This window comes from Bactrocera neohumeralis, chromosome 2 (genome assembly GCF_024586455.1).
Source record: "Bactrocera neohumeralis isolate Rockhampton chromosome 2, APGP_CSIRO_Bneo_wtdbg2-racon-allhic-juicebox.fasta_v2, whole genome shotgun sequence".
NCBI lineage: Eukaryota > Metazoa > Arthropoda > Insecta > Diptera > Tephritidae > Bactrocera > Bactrocera neohumeralis.
The window spans coordinates 5,876,607-5,897,658 of record NC_065919.1 but is presented as its reverse complement, the minus strand read 5'-3'; the positions used below and the strand labels follow the sequence as shown (position 1 = coordinate 5,897,658).

The 21,052-nt window shown below is 33.6% G+C and overlaps 1 protein-coding gene across 4 annotated transcripts in view; it reads left to right on the top strand.

The window, feature by feature from the left end:
• LOC126768049 (uncharacterized) overlaps positions 1-21,052 on the top strand; it is a 252,387-nt gene that overhangs the window by 210,128 nt on the left and 21,207 nt on the right. For all 4 annotated transcript variants that reach the window (XM_050485929.1, XM_050485928.1, XM_050485925.1 and 1 more), the window contains 3 exons: positions 2,496-2,626; positions 11,044-11,203; positions 16,763-16,971. In XM_050485929.1, the coding sequence (XP_050341886.1) occupies positions 2,496-2,626; positions 11,044-11,203; positions 16,763-16,971 (500 nt within the window). The remainder of the gene's footprint in view (positions 1-2,495; positions 2,627-11,043; positions 11,204-16,762; positions 16,972-21,052) is intronic.

The window sequence follows — 21,052 nt, the reverse complement described above, 5'->3', positions numbered from 1 at the left end:
TATAATATTATTATTTTCTCAACTACATACCTGCATACACACATTTAAGTAAGCCACAATGATGCTCTGCCAAATTTTGTGTTACAAAGACAAAATCCATATAAAAATATATATGTAAATATGCATAAGAGAGATGAAGCACTCAACTTGATTGGCTATAAAATGCATTGTTATGGCGCAGCCGCGTCGTTGCTTTGCTAACAATGAAAAAATCTGAAAGCCAAACAAAGGAAAAATACAGAAACTCAAAGCAGCGACGTTGGCAAACAAAATACGAGCGGAATATGTGTAAAAAAGCTAGATTTTCTAAGACGCTCTGAGCATTATAAAAGAAGACGAGCAACATAGAGCTAAAGAAAAATAGATACTGTTAAACGTACTGGTGTCCTTATAGTATAAATGCATGTACACATAAGCTTTGCAATATTTTCGGGGCATAAAGAGCTTGTTAAATTGAGACATATATGTACGTTCTCAGGCAGATTTTTGCTCTATGTGTGCATGTTTGCCTACTTTTAGCTACAAACTGTTGACGACGAAGAAAGTCATTAAACGGAGAAAGTAGAAAAAAGAACCGTTTCACACTTTTGCAAGCACCCTTTACTCGACGACTTGCCGTTATCACTTAAATCGAATGTTTTCGTTATACAACGAACATTTCGCCGCGCACATATAAAGCAATAACAATGAATCATGAAAAAACTCGAAAAAACTTCAACCAAATTGTACACCGACAACCAAACCTGCTCCTTGCATATAGATAGCTGTGAATTTTACGTATCACAACTGCAATTTTTTGTTTAAAAATCGCTTCGTTTATTATAACATACTTTTTGGCATTTTCACACTTCATTCTTTACACACACCCACACCCACAGACGCTCAAAGCATAACCACTGCATGCCACCACATACCGATGTGTGCAGAACATGCGTGTGCCCTCTGCTTGTGTGTGTGAGCGCTCATAAGCATCTGTAAACTATGCTTGCTCACTTCGACAACTCGCCTGCCTTGTCTTCGCAGATATTAAATTAGATAACATTTTCAATTTCCTTGCTCATTTACATGAACATTCCGCTTTACACAACCTCCAATGTGCTAGTGAAACTGTAGTGAGCCGAAACACAAAGACACGAAGAAAAAATTATAAAAAAAAAAAATATTTGCATTGAAAACAGTGCCAACCAGGCACACGTAAGGCGCCGATTGTGACACGAGAAACTTGCAAGACACATATGCTCTTCGATATGAACTAGCACACAATAGGCAATCAGTCGTTGTTGAGTTTTATAAAAATTATATTAGAAAATTAATTTTCAGATGTTCGAATGGCTTTGCACGTACATTATTTCGGAAAATCGAAGTATTTTATGTTATTATATAAACTTTTTACAAATTTCTTTTTTTATGACATTTAATTCTACTTTTAGCAAGCTCTGTTGCTGTTGCTTTTTAATGTCTTATCGTTCTAGAGAAAATCATAATTTTTAGAAAAAATTTTAATATATTATTGTAGCGATTGTCCCACTTTTTAAACCAGTTTTGTGGTACGATTGAAAATCAGCTTCAACCAATGGCCATTCCGCCTTTCTATCTTGAGTTCTGAGAGCTGAAGAACGTTGCTGGAGGCTTAACAGAAGCAATAATGATTAGAAGCAAAGCAAAAGCAAAAGTTTTTTAAAGATCGATTGTGAGCTTGCTTAGGTGTGACCTGCAAAACATGTTTTTTAAAACTGTTGAAGATACACATAGTATTGTAAGTGTATTTACAATATTTCAATGCAAAGAAAAACTTTTCAATTTCATAATCTTAAAATCGAATCATTCTTATTCGCCACACTGTAAAACAACAATGAAAATATATGAAACATAATACAAATAAATTTGTTGCAACGTTTATTTGCCTGTATAAATAGCAATTAAAAATATCTACTACAATTTGATTACTGCAATCGTTTTGTAGCAAGCAGTAAATATTTAATAGCACAAAAAGCAATAACAAAGTACTTTGCTCAATATTACCCGGCAAGAGAGTTTTACTTTGAAGTGCATTTCACCTAAAAATCAACTATAATAACTTTGTATTTCTTTTCACATTGATTTTATCTACATATTGCCACTACACACACACACTTGCTGGTGCAATTAAACATTGTGGCAACATATCTGGTAGTGCCAAAGAATATCGATATGCATGAATGAAACCAAAAGCCAATTAGGATTGAGTTAAAGTGATTGACAATTTCATGTATTTTCGAATTTAGTAAAAACACAAGAACACACATATACATATATATATATATATATATATATATATGTATATACAAACATATCTATACAGCATATCTATTATATATATTTGGTATATTTACATATATAATAAATAGTGAGGCTTTAAATTGAATTTCTTTTGATTTGCAACCGCAGGGCTTAGTTAGTAAATTGAGTTTCCGTTAACTTTTTCTAATTTTAGCTTTACATATCTTTACTTGCAGTTATACCAACGCTTCAGCTGGACTTGGGTTCGAATTTGAATCCGGAAGACATTGAAGAAGGCGATGATGTCTATTTCGAGTGCAAAGTACATGCGAATCCGGCAGCCTACAAAGTTGTGTGGAAGCATAATGTGAGTGTGTTAAGAAAATTTATGGAAAAATTATATATAAATAAATATGCATAAAGATATAGATCAGTTTCAAGTCATAATTAATGTCGGCGAATAATAATTGAAAATTTACAACACACAAAATAGAATTGTTTACTTAGTATAGCAGTTTAAATGGAAAAATTTAGAAATATCAATTTAAGGCCTCTTATTATTGGAAATATACCACTCTAGTGCAGCCTGCTTCTCACTTCCATTTCTGCAACCAACATTATGTTATTATCGGTAGTCGGTAGTAGCTTCAACCATATAAATACACATCGTCGTCTAAAATGCAAAACAACGTATCATCAAAAAATCGAAAGTGAGTTTTTTTATTTCTTACGATTCATTGTTACAAATATATAGCTTAAAATTTTGAGCTTCCGCTGTCAGATATAACCAATATATAACCAATGTTTAACCAATATATAACCATTTTATAACCATTTCATAACCAAAACTCAAATTTTGTTTCAATATGAGCGGTTTCTATTTTATCGTTTTCTCTACCCTGTAAACTTATGAAAAGTGATGTTAAGTTATTTTGCATTTTAGGTAACGTTATGTACTTGTAAAATTCATATTGAATCTGAACTAAATTGACCGATAGCTTTACTGCAGTAAAATTGCGATTAAAATAGAATTAATTTTTACTTTGAAGTAATGTATTTAATTTCCAGATAAATTTGTTTGCTGTTGTTACTGATTGCATTGCTGAAGCATGCATGCAGGCGTATTATTACAAATCACTGACTCAGCAATAGAATCTTGCGCATACATATGTTGCAATTGGGCGACTCTTCTGTAGCTATGCATCTAAAGACTACTGAGCATTAATAACTGACAAGTTGGCCGATATATGCGGTATAAAGTTGGCCGTTAGTTTGAAAACCGTTATCTTGACCGAATTTGGCTATTGTAGCTTTAGTGGTATTGGAAAAAATCTAAGTCAAAACCAAAAATAAAATTAAAATTAAAATAAAATCAAAATCAAAATCAAAATCAAAATCAAAATCAAAATCAAAATCAAAATCAAAATCAAAATCAAAATCAAAATCAAAATTAAAATTAAAATCAAAATCAAAATCAAAATCAAAATTAATATTAAAATTAAAATCAAAATCAAAATCAAAATCAAAAATAAAATTAAAATCAAAATCAAAATGAAAATCAAAATCAAAATCAAAATCAAAATCAAAATCAAAATCAAAATCAAAATCAAAATCAAAATCAAAATCAAAATCAAAAAAATAAAAATTAAAATTAAAATTAAAACTAAAATTAAAATAAAAATTAAAATAAAAATTAAATTCAAAATCAAAATCAAGGAAGGTACGCCAAAATTCTTAGTTATTTGTTCCAAAAAATGCCAACAATATTAAAAGATTTAAGTACGCAGTTAAAGCGTTCACATGTGAAATGAGTGCAATACCGAATGAAACATCCCTAATAGTAGAAGACAAAACATATAGAAGTTCCATTAAGTCCGCCGCAAAATATGCCACTAAAGCTTGTTTTGACTGCTTTGCACTCTTTTTCTAAAGAAAGGAAAAACTGATAAGCGAAACCTCTTGTGCGCCTAGAACAAAGCATACTTCTCAGCGCATCAACATACATATCTAGACCATGCCTTAGCGCTTTCTCCCTACCGCTGTTCGGTGCTTTCGTGCGGTTATTTTGCTGTCAGCTTCACATTGTGTTCATCTGTTTAAACTTGCCACCGCCACTTGGCATAATGCGTTTGTTGAAATGTAACTAAGCAAATAAATAAGAGCGAGCGACTGTGCAAATGGGCGCGCACAAAAGTATACCCTGCAATTAGTGTGCTACATGACAATTTCATTACGAAATGCGGTCAGGGTCACTTAGCTGGTTGCGTTTATTGCGGTCACTTTTAAAGTTGTCTTCTTTAGAAATATACAGAGACAGCGCACGATTTTATAATTTTAATTTCTACACTTTTTAATTTTATGGTAGGGTTCCATGGCGTTTATTTATTCACAGAAATTAACAGGACCGATATTGTAGTACGTTCAAAAACTTATTATTTTTATATTCGCTAAGTTTTTATTGTTCTAATTATAAATTTGCAGCAAACTGCATCTTAGCTTCAAAATAGTTTTTCAAGGCTCTTAATTAACTTAAAATACCTTTCGGAAGTAAACACTTATTTATGCAGATATATTATTTCGCCTTAGCACATTCGTGCTACAACTTACTTCATAGCAATGACCGATTTTTAAGTAAGACAAATTATAACTGTTTAAGTGCAAAAACTGTTCCGCAGCCAGTGTTGGTTGCCGCGCAATTAGTGCCTGCTAATTTTGTAAATGACAGCACTTTTAAATGCGCCACCTTTGGTTTTCCTACACCAAACCACTAAACACTCTTTTCCTAATGGTTTGCTCCAAATGAAGTGCAATGAAAAATTGAAAAGATGTGGCACTGGCGTGACAGAATGAAGTACGTATGCATAGCATAGCAAGGCAAGCAAGCCACTTTGGACGCACCGCAATTAAGTTTGGTGTAGCTGAACTAGCGCTGCTTCTAATTTAAAATGCTTGGAAGTGGGAGTTCTGTGCAGAAGTGTTTCGAAATTACACAAGTTCAACTGAATGAAGTTGAATGCGACACATTTTAAATTTAATAAGTATTAATTGAACTCAATTAAGTAAAAACAAGAAAAAATGTTAACTTCGGCGTCACTGAAGCTATAATACCCTTCGATGGTGTATTTTTTATTTCATAACAGGGTTTAAAGATATATTTGTTCTGATTTTAATCGGTCAACTTGTATGGCAACTGGTCCGATCTGAAAAATATGTTCGGAAACTGTGCCAATGTCTTGGATAATAATTCGTTCAAAATTTTATGAAGATACCACTTCAGATTAAACATAATTCCATACAAGCACTTGATTCCGGTCCTTCAGTTTATAAGGCATACGCTATAGTCGCCACAATATCTCATAAAACTCAGAGACTAACATCCCGGGCGTTGCTTAATTGTCACAGCTAGTCACGGTTATCATTTATACATATATGTTATATATTTATTTATATTGAATAGTCGAAAAAGTATTTTCGTATTTTGTCAATAGATGTCGTTGCAGTCGTATACTTCCAGTGCTACCAATCACATTGTGTTATACCATATTGTGTTGGAAAGGTGAGCTTTTAAGCTTCATTTTATCAAAAAAATTAAAAATTAAATTAGGGGAAGTTGAAAAAAGTTAGTAAAAATAATGAAGAAATTCGCTATATTTTGAAATTGTTGTATAAAAAAGAAAAGCATGCCAAGGAAACCACCAAAAAGTGGTCGACCAAAATGGTACACATTTTTTTCTTTATTTATTAGTACAAATATAAAAAAAATCCGTCGAAGTGTGATTAGAAATACCAAAAGATGTCCAATTCATGAAAATAAATACTATTCGTAAGGGCCTCCCAGCCAAGTACTTTGATAGCATCATGAACCGATTGTGCTGTGTGTGCAGATGCATTATCGTGTAACAAAATTATTGTACCATGTCTTTTGTCCCATTCAATCAAATTGATCTCTTGTTGTCTGTAGCGATTTCACCAGGTTTTAGAGCTCTTGATATACTTCACTGCTCTGATCCCACCTAACACAGAGCATTGTCTTCTTACCAAATGGATCTGTTTTTGCAGCCGTTTAAGATTCTTAAAATAAATTAATTTTTCATCGCCAGTGACAATTCGATGCAAAATTTCACAAGTGGTTTTTCATTTCGGTTTTCCACTTGCCTTTCATTGAATTCATGTGGCGTCCATTTTCTTCACTTCTGAAAAAAACATTTTGACATTTTCGACACAATAAAAATATATGATGTTCTTTTTTCAATCACTGTAAATTTATTGAATATGTTTGACAACCAACTGTTCACAACCCTACCAAGACATTTGTATCTTAACGCTCACTTAATACCGGTATTTTACATATAATGGCTTCGGCGTTTCCTTCTGAGTGACTCGTGGTTAAAGTAAACTGCCTTCTGTATATGTAAGCTACCTTCTATAAGCAAACCTAGGAGAGTGACAGATCTTGCAAGCAATACCAGTTATTCATTTGAGCCGTTCATTTGTTAAACTTGGTCTGATATATTTAAAAGGAAACTTGGTAGTATTGAAGATAGTAGTTCTATCACTTTACTTGTGGATCCGAATACTCACTTGTATTGAATTCAACTCGATCACGCTGTTGTTGCTTTTTCAAGCATTTTTTTCTGAGAAAGGGCGTAACGATGATAGCTATTATGTAACTGAATTAAGTTAATTGAAGCAAAATAAAATATGATATTATTAGTTTAAAGATTTCAATACAATAAAGTGAATTATATTTTATTAAAAATTTTAAAGTTAATTTCAATTTGAATTATATGGAACAAAATAAATATCTTTTAAACAAGAATTATTGTTGTAAGAAACTTCTAAAATAAATTCTGATTGACTAAACTAGCTCACACTAATACTATGCCAATTAGATTTAATTATTTCAGACTAAATTTATTTTATAAATTTTTAAATATAATAACTTTTTTATTAGTTATTATTATTTAATTATATATTATAAGGTGTTTGAAATGTGCAAATCGCCTAGTTTATATCGTTAAGTGGATGCCTAATTAGTACTCACTAACGAATGTCGCCTTTGCAAATATTTGGTAGTTCCACAAACCTTTTCACACCCGACGTTATCTTGGCAATATTTGCACGAAATATAAATACAAATAGGCACAAGAATACTACATGTATTTGTACACAATTGTGCTGCCGGATCCACTGAACTTTTCATTTGTTTATGCAGGAGCGAGAGTGTGTTGGCAACACCAAAATTTAACACGCGCATTAAAACTCGCACGTACACTCTTACCCACACATTCACACATATAAACATGTGCATATATATGTACAAATCTATATACACAGCGATGCATATGTGTATGTGTGTGTGTGCTCGTTGTATGTGCTGACAATTTTGATCAAACTAATTGTTAATTTAATTTGCGTGCACGTTAATTGTGCAGCATGAATATTTAATTAAAAAGGTGGCAGCCATGGCAGTTAGTTAAACTTGTTAGACTCAACTCAAACAAATTCTACGACATTGTGACACTACTAACAATGTCGGCATGTCAACGGCATGTTAATTTAGTTAAGCACAGAGAAGGAAAAGACACACACACACATACATTTGTGTGAGCTTCTCAAATATTGAAAGTTTAAAAAAAAAAAAATTATAAAATTTATTAATAAGCTAACTAGCAAATTGGATGTTTAAATGATGGTGCATGCTTTTATATAATATTTTAATAACAAATTTTGTTAACTTTTCTTGTGAGAGTGGAGGAATTACATAAATGAGTCTATTGGTTCATGTGAGTTTCACACAGTTTGTTGGCATTAGCGTGGAGCAAAGTAAGACTCACCGAGTAGCCATGGAATTATTGCAGAAAAAAGATCTAACGAGTGAAAATGCATTCAACTTTCGAAAAGTATCTTTACAACAATGACTATCGGTTCCCAAACCCAGCACACAACCCTGCGGAGGGATGGTTCGCCTCTCCCTTTAGTTCGCCTTCAAACGGATGCTTTTTGGCTACCCAGAGAATACTTGGGCTAAGACCGGAAGCCGTGAGCTGCTTTAGCTATATGTAAAAGAATCGTTTCTGGTCACTTCCAAGTGAATCGCGCTCAGAGAACTTTCTTCACTTGCGTGAACTTCTAAGCATGGCTTCATGTGCCACTATATATTGAAAAAGTCGTTGAAATAGCAAAAGAAATTAAGTGGCTGAAAAGGTCCATTATCTGACTGCGTTAGTAAGTAAAAGTGGCGTTTTTAAGGCGATCAAAATAGCCTTTCGCAAGCTATGAAATACTATAAAATATGCACAACCCTTGTATTTGAGTCGTTTATGAGAAAAGTGACCCACAGCTCTTCCGATTTTAATATACATAAAATTTTTGTAGATTATTGGAAAAGCGTAGAGCATGCGACGAATTCTCGAAATATCGATACGAGTATAAGTGAAATCGACCTCGCCTTAACCTTATACCCCAAAAATAATGATTTCTAATTTGAATTTTTCCACATTTGCTCGATATTTCAAAATTAGATTTTATGGTAGAGTTTATATAGCATATACATACATATATGTATTGGGTTAAGCAGGTTGACTTTAATAAAATATCGCAGGCACGAAGCAAACTATAGTAATGATACCTGTAAGTATAAGTGTCCTATAAGAAACTTTTTCAAAGCAAATATATATATGTAGAGGTGCGATACTGCTTCCCAAGATTATATTATTATTAGAAAATTTACTAATTTATCTTAAAAATCATGAAACTTGTATTTATATATATTTTTCTGCCGTTCGCGCAACAAATAAAAATGCTACAATTAAACTCGCTCGAACAAAAAGCATATAATGTGGAAGTAAGCGCAAAATAAGAAATAGTAAAACAAACAAATAAGCAAATAAGCAAATAACAATAAATGCACGCCATTGAATTGAACTTTATTAGCGGTGACAATGCATGACTTTGACATAGTTTACGAAATGATGAGCACGCATGCATTCACACGCACATAAAAGCAAACACCATGAAATACTACAATCACACGCCCGCAAATGCACATAGCGTGTTTAGTAGAATAGAATAGAAATGAAAAGTGAGCGAAATAAGCAAACAAACGCTCTGTGTACAAAAGAACGCAAGCGAACAAAAGAAACAAACCGCATCAAATAAATACAATAGTCGCCTGAAAGCACGCAACGAAGTGAGATTATTACAGCTTTTGCATAGCACAACATAGCACATAATGCTGGCATTTGGCGCGCTTACGCACATACATATGTACTTATTAAAAATGAATTGCATAAGTGAACGTATCTGGAGAGCTATGTATTGTTTGCTTAAGCTATATACTCACTCTGGTATGCTTGTGCGACATGTGGCACGTGAGACATATGTGATAAATACAAATAATAGCGCGTCAACTATTTTGCGGATAACTGCTTCATTTGTTTAGAATTCTGTATTGTAAGCACAAATGTAGCAAAAGCATTATTCATCTGTATTTGTATCGATGTGTGTGCACAAATACCCCGTTGGAAAATTCAGTGGCTGCTTAGATTGAATTCTGATCGTTGGTTAAATTGAAGCCAGGAAATTCGATTCTACGGAAAATGTAATATTGGCCTTACGTTTTTATTTACAAAACGGAAAATGTGTGAAAAATTTTTAGATTTGGTCGTCTGGACCTGAGGATAAAGTTTTATAGTACACTAGACTAGAACTAGACGACTAACCATAGTTATTTTTTGGTCACCGTTGCTAATGTAACTGTACACATATTTTTGGAATATGTTAATGAGGTGAGATGCAGAGGTGACAAATAAAACCTATTACATCTGGTTACTTCCACCAAAGCAGCTGGAAACAGCAGTCTTATAGATCATGACATTGTTATGAAGGGTGAAGTCCTATAATAAATATTGGAAGAGAATAACTGTCGACTCAGGAAAAAGGTTTTTCATTTTCGAATTAAAGATAAAAAAAGTGATCGCAGCCAGGCTACTTTTAAGGAATAGTTTTCAAAAATTCAATTTTGATTACAGTGATCAAATAAATCAGTGATAAAACAGAAGCCGCAAAAATACCCCATAGTCAGAAATGCTGGATACAGTAGTACAGCCAATATAGACCAGTTTATTCATTAAGTTATACATAATGCTGTTCTAATATACTACGGATAACGGAATAACTGAACAGCTAATGTGATAATAGATTGTCAAACTTAGTCGCGGAATTATCATTTTTTATAGTATGAAGTATTTGCTTTTATATACTAATATTAAATACAAGTATATATAGTTTCTGATAAATATTGATCTTATAATTTGGAGCTAGTGCTCATGTTTGAAAATGTATCAGTACGGTGTCTCATAGTAACGTCATTTTGTTAAACATGTCCTGCAAGGTATACAGTAATATGGCTAAATATGAGTATTTACATAAGGGCTGCAATTACTGCCAAACTTGGCAATGGTCACAAAAGAATACTAAAATTAGCTTGCGTTGGGAGCGACGTGTTCGATGATTAATAATACGAAAGGAGTGAGATTTCACTTTAGGGTATATTTCATATATTAACAGTTAAAGTGTGGAAATTTTCTTGAATAATTCGAAGGGATATATAGTTATTGGTCTCATCATCATCTTATGCTTCCTTACAATTAATATAAAATCCACGCATATACTTATAATTAAAACTCTGCTCATATGCTACCGTTTATGAATGGAATTTAACATTTTTAATTAAGCTATATATTTGGTATTAATTGAGTACTTTATTCTCATCCTTTTCAGAATCAAATCATTCAACACAATCAGCGTGCTGGCGTCATAGTGAGTAGTGGCGATTTGGCGTTGCAAGGCGTGACTCGGCATCAAGCGGGCAACTACACCTGCACGGCATCGAATGTTGAGGGCGACGGTGATAGTAACGTTGTTGAGCTGAAAGTGATGTGTAAGTAAACACCACGGGTATACAGATAAAAAGGATAAAAATAGAATTTTAATATATGGTAATCTGAACGTTAGAAAAGTATCTGTGTCATTTAGGAATTTTATTAATTAAATAAATTAGTTGGGAATTACACCTTCTTTTTTGTTTTTTCATATATTACTAATTGATCTAAATGATGTAGCTAAATAGTACAACCAAACCGAACTGACTCGAAACTGCTTAGCTTTCCTGCTGGTCACAATCCCTACTGCATGTATGTATGTATGTGTACATGTTGTGCCACTTTTTGTTTTGCTACAGCAAGTGAAAAGTCAAGAGAAAAGCATCTTTCCTTTGGAACAAAGCAAAACAAACATATATGCGCATTTCCTTGCTCTACTTCGGTTCAGGACTTCAAATAGTGCTCATAGTTTTCCCAGAAACCCAGATTCCTACTTTTAAAGTTTTGCCAAAGGCAAAGAATGCCGAAAGCGCTAAGCGAGAAATGTTGCTGAGCAACGCGAAATGAAGCGAAAGTTCTGTGTCAGCAGTGGGGAACCGTGGAGACAATTGTAGCGTTGGGAATTTAAGTGAATGCTAAGGGAGAAATTGAAGCAGGAGATTTCTTCTATTTTTCGTAAATATGTGCGGTGGAATTTTAGTTTCTATTAATTTTTGTTTGTTGCTAGACAGATTATAGTTGGGTATTGGTATGATACAGTATTTTAAAACAGCTTAAGTTAACTTTAGCTGAGCTGACATCGAAATTTTTAGAAAAGTTTAGGTAAATACTCTATCACTATTTCATGCTAGTCTGAAGCGTAAGCTGTAAGCTATTGTTGGATATAAAAGTTATGGTGGAGACCCAAATAATATGGTGGTAATAAGGGAAAATACAACTAACAGGCCTTAAGTGCCTGCAGGTAGTTCCCTAGCATTAATCCTTGCAAATTGCAAGAATACGAAATGCTCCGTTCTACCCGAACTTAGCTCTTCCTTACTTGTTTTATTTAAATTATTTTCTCCGTTCCCATTCCAGCTTTTATTATGAGCAAATATTTTTACACTAGATCACCTTTAATCCCTTAAGGATTTTTTAAATTTTTGACCGATATTTTCATTACTATGTTCAAAAACACTAGTTTACAGTCGTTTTGGGACTTTGATGTTAGCTGCTGTTTCCTGTGTGATGGAACAATATTGAACTCAAAATCGTAACCAGGACACTTCAAATACCCTCCTCACACATCAGTCGCAAACTGTTTCTGCAGATTTTTTGAGTAGTATAATTACTATAGTATAATATACATATATATTCCTCTAAAACTGCTTTCTTTGAACATTTCCGATGAAAACATTTAATAAAATTAGATTTGCAGCTTGCCAAAACCAAAAACTTGCAACATTTTTGTCGTGTAAACCTTTTTATAACTCAAAAAGCGGATTCTAAATGTTAAATGACTCACCTAACGGCACAAAAACTACCGCTGACGGATTTGAGCGCATGAGTTTGTCTGTACAAATATACTATATGTGAGCTATCGTCGTTGTTCGCCCGTTGCCCGAGCAAAAAATTAAAGGTTTATGCTCTCCTTAGAATTTTTACCCTTTTCGCTTCACTTGTGGGCAAAGAAAAAGTTTCTGCACACGCTCAAAGTAGCTGAGTAAATAAACTTATAAATTTAAACTTTTCAACTTTACTTCGCTGTGTTATTATTCCTGAGTGAAAGATGTGGCGATGGGTTCCGTCAGATACTTGGTATAGGTGGGAGTGTGTGTTGATAGATTTTAATGTAGTCAGGACGGGGATGGCTAAGCTGATAAACTCTATCGATGCAATTAGAACTATTTCCTTCTTCACTCGCCCCGCCACTGATCTGGCCCACAGATTAGAGCAAATATAATTTTTCCGTAGTAAATATTAACAACCATAGCCAAAACAAAAGCAAAAAAAATAACATAAAAGTCAGTATAAAGCCAAGTAGAAGTGCTGCTCTTGTTCTGAAGGCATTTCTATTGGCACTCAATGCACGATTATGTTCGCTACGTAATATGTACACTCTAGTGCCGAGCATAACTCACTTTGATAGTCCGTCTACTATTGCCCGTAAACTCTAACTTCAACTTTCGCTGGGCGGTACGGTAAGCTCGTGAGTTATGGATATACAGCGCAGTATAATGTTTGTGGTGGAGAAAGCTTTATTCTGCCAATATTTAGCTGTAGTTAATAAAGTTTTTTTTCTTATTGCTTGCATCACCATCCCTTTTTGACGGACTTGCTTGCATATTTGCCTCTCTCCATCTCTCTCCGCTACTTACTCGGAATTTTGATGGAAAATTGCATTATTTATTAGTCGAAGTGGCGTTTATACCAACATATATACTCAGAGTAAAAGGAAGAGAAAGAGTAGCCAACGCTTAGAGTTTACTTTAATGATGCGCTATAAACTCAATTATGTAGGAACCTTTCTAAACTACAAAGAGTGTAGTCGCTGCTGCGCAACACAAATATAAAATAAAACTGTATATAATAACTATTTTAATAAGCACTCTAATAGTTTATTATTGAAAGCACAAAACTTTAGCGAACCCTCGATTATTAGATTTTATGTGTACGAAAGCTTTGTTCATACTTGTAATGGAAGCTCTTTGAAGAGTTTTGCTCTCTCAAATTTTTGTACTTTGTTTACAATGTTACTCCAAATTATGGCAAAATTTTATAGAGATATGCAAAAATTCGAAGCTGTATATATTATTTTTTAAGTTCTCTATGTTTGAAATATGAAATACAAATTGAGCTTTTGCAATAAAGCTTAGATATCAGGTATTTTCATACTTTTCTTGGAATATTTATGCCAAATTTTATTCTGATTAGCAACATATGTGGCACTAAATACAACTATGTGCTTATAGAGACTCTTCAAAATAAAGAGCTCTTTAATTAGGCATTAATATTAAAAGTTTTCATGAAAGACATCAATTTAAGACCCATTTAAAAATGAGTTATGTATAGTATAACCAAATATTCTAGCGGAACTTGTACTAAAATGAAGCTCATTGACGAATAACTGGTATATAATTTACCGTTAATTTACAAAAGAATTTAGGAGTCAGTGTTATTTTTTTAAAAATGTTGATGACAAAAGCGTTTTCGAATACTTTTATTTATCTGATTTTTAAAGACGCAACTCAAAATGAAATTACGAATAACAGTATTAGCATTCAAAGAAATAGATAATAAAAATGGTAAAACTAAAACTAAGTGAATTGTCTCTAAAAACCAGAAGAAACTTTAACTTCGAAGATTATATTATTACCCTAAGCAGTAATCCAGGTTAACTTTCGTGAGGATATCACGTCAAATGCGAAGGTTTTCCATACAAGCTTTTGAATTCCGATTGTTCGGTTTGTATGGCTGCTATATACTATAGTGAGCCAATCTGAACAAATTCTACCGATATTACATTATTTCTATGAACAATAACTCATACCAAATTTCGTGAAGATATATCGTCAAATGAGGAAGGTTCCCTTGCAAGCATTTGACTCCGATTATATGGCAGCTATATACTATAGTTAACCGATCTGAACAATTTCTTCGGAGATTACATAGTTGCCTTAGAAAATAATCTATACCAAATTTCGTGGAGATATCCCTTCAAATGCAAAAGTTTTCAATACCAGAACTAGATTCCGAACGTTTAGTTTGTATGGAAGCTATAAGCTATAGTTAACCGATCTGAACAATTTCTTCGTATATTAAATTGTTGCCTTAGAAAATAACCTGTGCCAACTTTTGTGAAGATACATTGTCAAATGTGAAAGTTTTCCATACAAGAACTTGATTCCGATCGTTCAGTTTGTATGGCAGCTATATGTCATAGCGATCCGATATCGGCAGTTCCGACAAAAGAGCAGCTTCTTGAAGAGAAAATGACGTTTCAAAATTTCAAAACGATATCTTAAAAACTGAGAGATTAGTTCGTATATAAACAGACAGACGAACATGGCTAAATCGACTCAGCTCAACATACTGATCATTTATATATATACATTATAGTGTCTCCGACGCTTCCATCTGGGTGTTACAAACTTCGTGGCAAGCTTAATATACCCAGGGCATGTTCAGGCCATAATAATTCTTAAAAAGCTTCAACCATATAAAATCATGTAAAAGCTGGGACTAAACTGTTATTAGTACCTATGTACATATATTTTACGAAGACATGAAAATTAAGACAGAGATTTCAAAAATTTTTAAAGTTTAGATAAAGCTCAAAAGCTCCTATCTTCTGTAAACCTTTTGAAGATGATATTACAAACATTTATCAACAAATAAAAATTTGTAAAGTTTAGGTAAAGCGCAAAAGCTCCTATCTTCTGTGACGCTTTTAAGGATGATATTACAAACATTTATCAAAAAACATATTGCAATTTGCTTTTCACTCATATATCGCTTTGAAATACAACGAAAAGATAAAACACATCTTATAACTCCTGGGTAAACTTGACGAAAATCAAGCTAATATAACCACGTCAGGACTTCACATGGCAGATAATATTTAAAAGTAATGTCACTATTTTTGCTGCAAAATATTTTCGCAAATAATGTCCGCTTTTTTTCTAAATACCAACAATTGTACATTTAAGGCATACCAACATACAAAAACATTGCTGCATTTCGCAGCGTAAAAGTATGCTATGAGAAATTTTACCCAAAGCTAAGCTACAATTTATTAGTCCCAGTTAGCTTGTGGGCACGTGGGTGTACGTACATACCAACACATACATACATACGCAAGTAACTACGTATATCCAGCGCTGCTTGCAATGTTTTGTGTAAACAATGCAAAAAATGCGCCTGCAAGCGTTTGCTGTTGTATGTGTACACAAATGCCAACGTTAAAAGTGCCCTCATTTCTGCCAACAAAATGGAGAAATATAACTAAAGAAACGCCAACAAAAAGAATTAAATTGTAAAAATGCAGTTGCAAGTAAATAAAACAGCGAAAAACTGAAAATAAAGCTCGAATAAAGAATAAAAAAAATTGTAAAAGCCTATCTTGACTCAGTTTCTGTGCAAGTATGCAGCTCGCGCGTGGTCGAAAGCGAAAGAAGTCACTGCTGAGATTTTTACATCGCATTTTCTTTGGAATTCCGTTGCACTATTAGTAGAGAATCTTTTTTGTGCTAGCATTTAGTCTTCACTGGTATTTATTTACTTCAACTTAGTGCATCGCAGGAGCATCAAAAAGCTTTCATAATGCTGGGATTATACTTAAAGGTAGCTAGGTGTTGGTTGCTACGGGTGACCAGCTGGTAACAGTATAAAAATATCCTCTATATGTAAACAAATATATTTATATATATACAAATATAAATATATATACAAATATATAGACATGTCTCTTTACTCAACGGATCGTCGCTGGCTTACTACTTTCTTTTAACACAACCACAATCCGCAGCACCTTATTTACGTATTCACACACAGTTGCACATTGCCTGCTATATACTATATTCATGTGTTATAGTTGTAAAAAAAATAGAATCTTTTCACATTTTATATATTTTCTACAGACAAACCCATTTGCCGTCCGGATCAGAAGAAAATTTATGGTGTGGCGCGTAATGAGGCCGCCGAGATTTTATGTGAAGTTGATGCATTTCCACCGCCGGAAAATTTCAAATGGTCCTTCAATAATACGGCAGAGACATTTGATATGCCGCAGAGTGGTTTCCGTGCACATTCAGCGCAGGGATCGACATTGACCTACACGCCGGTCAAGGTGAGTGCACACACACACATACTTACATATAGACTAAGGCGACATAAATTATTCTTATGCATTTGGAACATATGTTTACCACATTTCACTCAGATACCAAGCTACATGCATATATGATGATGCGCATACACATGTCAGCAAATGCATATTTATTTATCGAGGCGAATGGCTGACACTCTTAACTTTACTTTTATTTCGAAGTGTTTGAGAGCTTTTTTGAGCAATATAAAGTTTTGGTTTTACTGAAGGTACTTAAGCACCGCTAGTAAGAGGTTAGAACTGAATGGGAGGTATATTTTATGGAAGTTACACGTCTACAACTGAAAATAAAAGTCTTAGACATTGAAGATTGATGCTGAAATGACGCGCAAGTGGACTTTAGTCTCAGTAAAATCTGCTCTGCATTAACTTCTCGATAACGTCACTTTTCTAAGGCTAAGGTAAAATAAGTTTGACTAACATTGCTTTAGCCCTCCAAAAAAACAACATGACATCAAAATTAGGCCACAAGATTGATCAAATATTGCTCTATAGCTGTGGGATTACGCTTGGATAGCTGCGGGCTACTGTGTTGTGTTGAAGCGCTTTGATCATATTACAAACCAATTCAGACGCCTAACTTCGATTCCAGTCGATTCGTCTGAATAATGAAAGTGTCGAGATCATTTTTTATCGCTTTCCTCCAAACAACTTTAGCCATTGGCGTCTAGCAAAACCACTATACTTTCACAACTAACCTGTTGACGAACTGCGACTTTAAGACACTCATAGAAAAATGTAGTTGGTATTTGAGTCTGTCAGTCATGTATCTCTTGCATCCTCTTATCAAACCTCTATGCATTGCGAAAATTACTGGATTCAATACATTTTTTATTTCTTTGTTGTTTCTTTTGGAATCAAAGAAAACTACTTTTAATATTTTTCTTCGAACTAGCGATGCATTCCTGATGTTTTTGATAAAACTGTGCAAATTTATTTCTCCCGCACTACTTTCCAAAAAAAATTAAAGTTTTCAGCCATCTGTCGCCAGATATATTTGCTTACCTCTTCTGCATTAATATTAAAAAATATTGGATATCGTCAAGCTAAAAGCTAAGCCCGAAATCATTTTCTTCAACTTTTAACATTTCTTCCTCTTGCTCGGCGATAAATTATAAATTATTCCCCCTAAAAGGTTCACATGTCGCTGTATGTGATATAAACTGGAAAGTTTCTTTCCGTTTCGATGACATATTTGCCGCTTCCGGTTTCCGTTTGTTTATGTGAATATAATATTTTAAAATGAAGCACTTCACACAAATATATGTAATCCTTTCGTATACTTGTATATATGCATGAAAGAGAATCAGCTACGTCTTGCCTTCTTCAGCTGTGTATGGGGTGAGGCGGCGCGACAGCATTTATATTGTTATATTTACATTCACTTGAATTTGTGTTTTTACAAACATATGTTTGTTTAAGTAAGCTCTACTATGCATACATTTTTATTATCTATCATCTAAAGCGAAGAAAGAATTTCTAGTAAGTGCTCATAACTTTTTTTAAGCTCTCTAGCAACAATACCTAGATTCCAATTACCTATAGATGATTCACGTATAACCAAAGAATATAACCTTTTTCTGCTTTGAGATTGCTCTACCGGTGTTCTAATCTACCACGTCTTCTTCCACCCCGTTTTCCGCATTTTAAGAGCTTTGAAAAATACTAGTAATAAATCACTTACTAAATGTTCTTTATTTACTGTTAGGTTCTTATATTACCTCTCTCTCAAAATAGCTATATTTTCAACCACTGGTGAGTTCTCTGAAAGTTTAGTACTTGTGCTTTCGTTAGAAACAACATATCAGGATTTTCTTCATAGAGTATTCATACATCATATTCTTAAACCATTTTTTGTTGTATAAAGCTATTGCAGATAAGATCAGATGAGGCAGCACAGCTTATTTGACCTGTGATATCTGATAGAACAAGTAGTTGAGTTCAGCTTTAGACTTTCCTTGGTCGTTTTTAAACGTAAAATCTGGCAGAAAAATATTTAGAATTTGTTCTAATAACACACATACAAAGAAAGGGAAACGTTTATTTAAATAGCTTCTATACGCAATTCAAAAGCTCAATATTAAATATTTCAGAACTGTATAATCTTATGTGGCTTTTCGAAAGAATTGCATATATTTACAAAATTCAATTTACAAAAGTAAAAATTAAAGTTTCGAACCACATTTTTTGGATGGAATTTCGTTAAATCTGAAAAGTTTCGAAACAGAAGTGGAAGCATTCACACGACTATATAAGTATTTACATGCCAACAAAATCCTCTCTCCCAAGTGTCGAGGAAGTCAGCTGAATATCGACGTTGCTGTGCAAAAGCAACAAAACTATTTTAGACATCTGTTACTTTCGGAAACACACATACTTAAACTAATAAAGAAACTTTTTTGTTGTTGTTGCTAGTATTTGGACTGTTTATTATTTCTACCATTTTATGTCATTTGCCGTCGGGCAGTTGGCTCATACACGCTCACCAACACGACACCATTTAGAGATGCGTGTGTGTGTGTCGTCGGCTCAGTGGACAAGTGAGTGACAAGCCACACTCTGTTGAGTTTGAAGAAGGAAAGAGTTTCAAAAGATGTTGGCGGTGGCTAAATTAGTAATTTGTTTGCACAAATTTTTGTCAATTTGGATTCTATTAGAGTTTATCGCTTCAATCGTTTCGGGTAAGAAGCCTTGAAGGGAAGTTCTATTGTGCTTCTAAAGCAAAGCCTCAGAAAGATCAAATGAGAGAAATTTTATTTGACTTTACTACTCGATTTGGAAACATGCATTAAACAAAACTAGAGAGTTGAAGGTTGGAAACCAACACAAATTATTTCAATGGCGGCCGGTCACTCTAGTCTATTTTATTAATGGTTAAAATAACCGAAATTTTATTGTTCACTTTTTCAAGAACTTTCTGCATATTGTGTTTCCTTACATAACTTCAGTCCAAGTATTTGCTTTCTGCCTTCTTTACCAAAACTATTGCCATCTCGTAGAATTTATTACTCTTGGCAGTGATTTATTTTCGCCTCTCTATTTCTCTTCTATCCTCATACCAACCCATCCATACCAGTCCGACAATTGGTAATCTTGTAATCTGATAAAATGTAGTTTCTTTTACTTTACCTGCAACTTCTATACTATGTGAAACCCAGCGGATGGGTTGATTATATTCTTAAAGGATAACAATTGTTTACTGACACATTGTTATTTTGAATTTTCTCTACCAATGGCTGGATTATATAAATTTAAAGCAGTTTCTGAGTGTACAAAATGTTCTTGATAACTTTCTTAATATCAACCTGAGTCAAAAATTAAAAATTTTAATAACAGTAAATCACCATTTCTTTTCCAAGTGAGTTTATTACTCAGTTAAGGTCTTAGATACTGCCTAGAACCATTACGGGTCAACACGAAGTGTTAATACGAACCTGTTTTTTGAAGAATACTATTCAAGGTACTTTTCAGTCACACCTTCTATATTTCTAATGCAAATCATCACACCCTATACGTTTTCTTAAGCACACGATTCGCCAAATAATAAAATATACCGCACACCCGTGCTCGTAGAACAAAAAGTTCTTTTTCTGCTGGGCAACCAAAGGAGACCAGCTCTGTGAAGTTTCGTGTGTTTTAACTGCAATGCATTACTTGTATGTGGTATATGATATGTATACATACATATATATATATATGTATGTATTATTATATATATGTATATATGTATGTAAATGGCTTCTGTGCTGCAATGCGTGAGATTCAGAACAAATAAATGTCTTTCATTGAGTTTGTAAATAAATAAAATCAGAGGACACTACTTCGAGTACGAGAGACATATATGTGAGTACGTCTTTATGTACGCAGAATTGTATACATACATATGTGCGTCTTCCTTTGGTTTGTATGGACATATGTATGTTGCGTTCGTCTGCTGACAACTACAAAAGTACGAGGGTGTATAATTTATGTATATGTATGTATGTGTCTTCGGAAAAAAGAGAAACACATTTTCTGTTTGTAAATTTGCTATTTTACGAGC